This window comes from Sebastes fasciatus, chromosome 14, assembly GCF_043250625.1.
Source record: "Sebastes fasciatus isolate fSebFas1 chromosome 14, fSebFas1.pri, whole genome shotgun sequence".
Lineage (NCBI taxonomy): Eukaryota > Metazoa > Chordata > Actinopteri > Perciformes > Sebastidae > Sebastes > Sebastes fasciatus.
Window position 1 is genome coordinate 11,023,487 of NC_133808.1, and position 3,541 is coordinate 11,027,027.

At 43.5% G+C, this 3,541-nt stretch overlaps 1 protein-coding gene across 1 annotated transcript; it reads right to left on the bottom strand.

Moving 5' to 3' along the window:
• Positions 1 to 358: 358 nt before the first annotated feature.
• kctd12.1 (potassium channel tetramerisation domain containing 12.1) lies at positions 359 to 3,215 on the bottom strand. Its single transcript, XM_074658726.1, has one exon. The coding sequence runs from the start codon at positions 3,198 to 3,200 to the stop codon at positions 2,136 to 2,138; it is 1,065 nt and encodes a 354-aa protein (XP_074514827.1). The 5' UTR covers positions 3,201 to 3,215; the 3' UTR covers positions 359 to 2,135.
• Between the last annotated feature and the right edge of the window lie 326 nt (positions 3,216 to 3,541).

Below are 3,541 nucleotides of genomic sequence, written 5' to 3' on the forward strand. Positions count from 1 at the left end.
ACACAGATCCTCCTGCTGTATTTACATGCTAACTATATTCAGAGGTTTTTCTGCTCGTGTGATTTGATGACAGGGCGGAGTCGAATAGAAAATAGATACAATGTGATGGAGAGCCAAGGAAAGTCCATGGTCGGGATCTTGTAAGTCGAAACAGTGAGACAGATTTTTGTTGAGCTGGCAGCTTCAGTGGCATGATGGTACTGGCGTTCCTGGGTAGGGTCTCTTTGAGGCTGGGCTCTTTGATTCCCCACTGAGTAAAGTTGAAAAGGTTGGAGGGAGATGAATGCCAGTATTTTGTTATTCTGTATGTGCAGACGTTAAGAAGAAGATGGGATGATTGGCAAAAGGGGGCTGAGAATAGCCGAGTACAAGATTTTATTTAACAGGTTTAACAAACACAACTCTACCAAGCAAGCACATACACTTACAGTCATGTCAGTGATAGAACTGCTATGTATAAGAGCCTATTAGATGATACAAAACTTGGCCAAACATGTCATCAAGAAAGCCTAGAAGTTACAATGACACTGAATACTAATCGCTGCTTGTCTGTTCTTGGATGCCACTCAATTCACACACTGAGTGAGACATGACTGAAACATTCATATGCAGTTCTATGAGGTGGAGATGATGGCATTTTGTTGGTGTTTTTCCACGCAATAGGGCATCGGATGGGTGTGTCAACTCAAAAAAACGATGCTCCAAATACCATTTCCTCTTGTTTGTGTAGAATCTGTTTAGAGGCATAATTGTGTGTCCCTGGTTTAACCACAGAAAGTGGTAATAATACTGCTGTTTGGCTATAAAGGAGCAATATGTTGCAGTCACTCGCCCTTCACATTCAACACAGCAAATACAAATTCTATTAGTTCGCTCAATTAATTGTTTTACTTTTCAAGTCAGAAAAAGAATAATTTCTCAGTTGATACTATTATTGATTATGCTGATATTGTCTATCAAAACACCTCTGACACTTATCTTAGGCCCCTTAATGTTGTATATAATTCTCTTTGTAGATTTGTCTTGAGGTGTCCATATAGAACTCACCATCGTTCCATGTATGAATCACTTAATTGGTTGCAGCTGAAATCTATAGAAGGCAATTTCACTGGGTTCAGTTTATTTTCAAATGTGTTTATTTTAATTGTCCTTCCTATTTGAAACAGTTTTCGGTTCCATGTAGATCTTCATATTCACTCAGACATATGCAACATCCCTTTTTCTTTGTCCCTAGAATTTTCAAAGAAGTTGGATGCAGGTCATTCAAATACAAAGCTCCATCAGACTGGAATAATCTTCCTCTTTTTCTGAGATCTATTACCTCTAATACAAACTGAAGACAAACTGTTGCAATTGTTCTTTATGCTGATGTAATTAATTTAAATATGGTCATTGTATCAAATTTTTCTTGTATAACAGCAGAGGGCTGATGGGGGGGGTCTGGGTGGGAGATGGTGAGCGAGCTGTCTGTATCTGTGTATTTGCAGAGTATTGCTGCGTTCCAAATCGCATACTTTTTCTTTTTCCTTAAGTACGTACTGCAGCTGCCCTTATAAAGTAGGTACTGTTGCATACAATTCATCATAACATTGCACAAACTTTGACCCTCTTGCTTATATATTCACTGCTCAGAGGAATGCAACCTGCTGTGCGCTCCAATACTCACACTACCATACTATTTAGTATGCCAGAAAAGATTTGGTATATCCCAAAACATAGTATGTAAAATGCAGTATTTTTTCTGGCTATTCTGACCCACAATCCTCTGCACAGCCGATATACGAGCAAGAGGTTCAAAGTTCAAGGTGCAATGTGTTGACAAAGTAGTATGAACCAGTTATATGCATACTGCATGCAACAGTAGTATGTATTTTGTAAGGGAAGCTGCAGTACGTACTAAAAGGAAAAAGGAAAAGTATGCGATTTGGCATGCAGCCTATGTTTGTTATGTAATGCTGTTTTGTCTGTATGTGTTTTTGTATTTGTGTCTATAGGAACCCCCTCGAAAATGAGATGCTACATCTCAATGGGCTTTCCTATCCTTTCAATAAATTCTAGGTATTTTAAAGACATTCCCCTCTAGATTATGAAATGTCCATTTACATCAACTTGACATGTATGTTGACAACTGCTAGTTAATCCCGACAGAAGACGTATTCAGTGTAGCTTGTCCATATTTTGTCCTCGTTTGGATCATTGCTGGTGTATGCGCATGTGCCCGTGGAGCTGCAGGCCACCATGTGGAAGCCCACCTCTGTCAGCTTGTCAAACGCCTGCTCTAGAAAATTATACTTGAGATAGTAGCGGGACGTGTATCTCTCTGGTGGTCTGTCCGGGTCTCTGCTCTCGTTCAGCGTCTCTCCAAACACTTCTTTAGCCAGGGCCGTCTTCCCACACACCGTGATGCGAGCCACTCTCCTGAACTTGGCGTCGGTCTGGATGTCTCTCCCGATGGTGTACGAGCCGCGGTATCCTACGGTGATGTAGCCGGACTTCCTGGAGGAGTCACCGCTGACCGACACGGTGCGTAAAGTCTCCATGGCGACTCCGCTGGACACGGTGCGTAAAGTCTCCATGGCGACTCCGCTGGACACGGTGCGTAAAGTGTCGCCGGACACGGTGCGTAAAGTCTCCATGGCGCCGGTGGTTGAGCCGCACTGCTGCGCTGCTCCGTCCTCCGTGTCACTCTCGCTGATTGAGTTCTCCTTACTCACCCGAGGACTGAGGCGTTTTGCGAGGTCCCGCAGCTGGAAGAAGTCCGCCTCCCTCTGCAGTCGACTCTTCTCCGGGAAGTAGTCCGGCAGCACCAGGTTGAGGTCTCGGAGGTAATCGAGGATGTAGCGGAACAAGAAGCCGTCTCTGTCCAAGAAGAAGCGCCCTTTGCTGTCTCTCGCCAACTCCTTGGGCGACTTCTTGCTGAACATGGTCCACAGCAGCGAGTCCGGCACGGCGATGAGAGTTTTGTGCCTGGTGACATAAACCTGGCCGCCGACATTGAGCTCGATGATCTCTGAGAACAGAGAGCCAGAAGAGTCGCCTCCGCAGTTGGACACTCCGCGCTCCGTGTCGGCCAGTGCCATCTCTTCTCTTCTCTTCTCTTCTCTTCTCTGCTGCTGCACTGATGTGGGATCAGCGGAAAGCAACTGAGCGACTAAAGTGGCAGCGGCTTGTTTATGAAGCTCTGGGCTCACCACGTGCATGAGTGCGCGTGCTCGATGCAGGGGTTTGTCTGTCAAAATTAACATATTAACATGTTCATATTTGAACATGACGGGTGGTTGTTGATGAAGTGCTATACTTAATGTACAACCCCAACCCTTAAAATAAAAACATGAAATGCTTATATGATATGATGCAGCACTGTACTACTAATGTACCCAGTAGTATACAACGTGTCTCAAATTGGCTCCATATTGACAAACTAACATTAAAAGACTCTTAGATGTATTTGTTAGTGATAAAAGCAGAATAATTTGTTCAAAAAACAAACAAACATATATTTATTGATTTTATGCATTTAACAGATTGTACAACACAGACC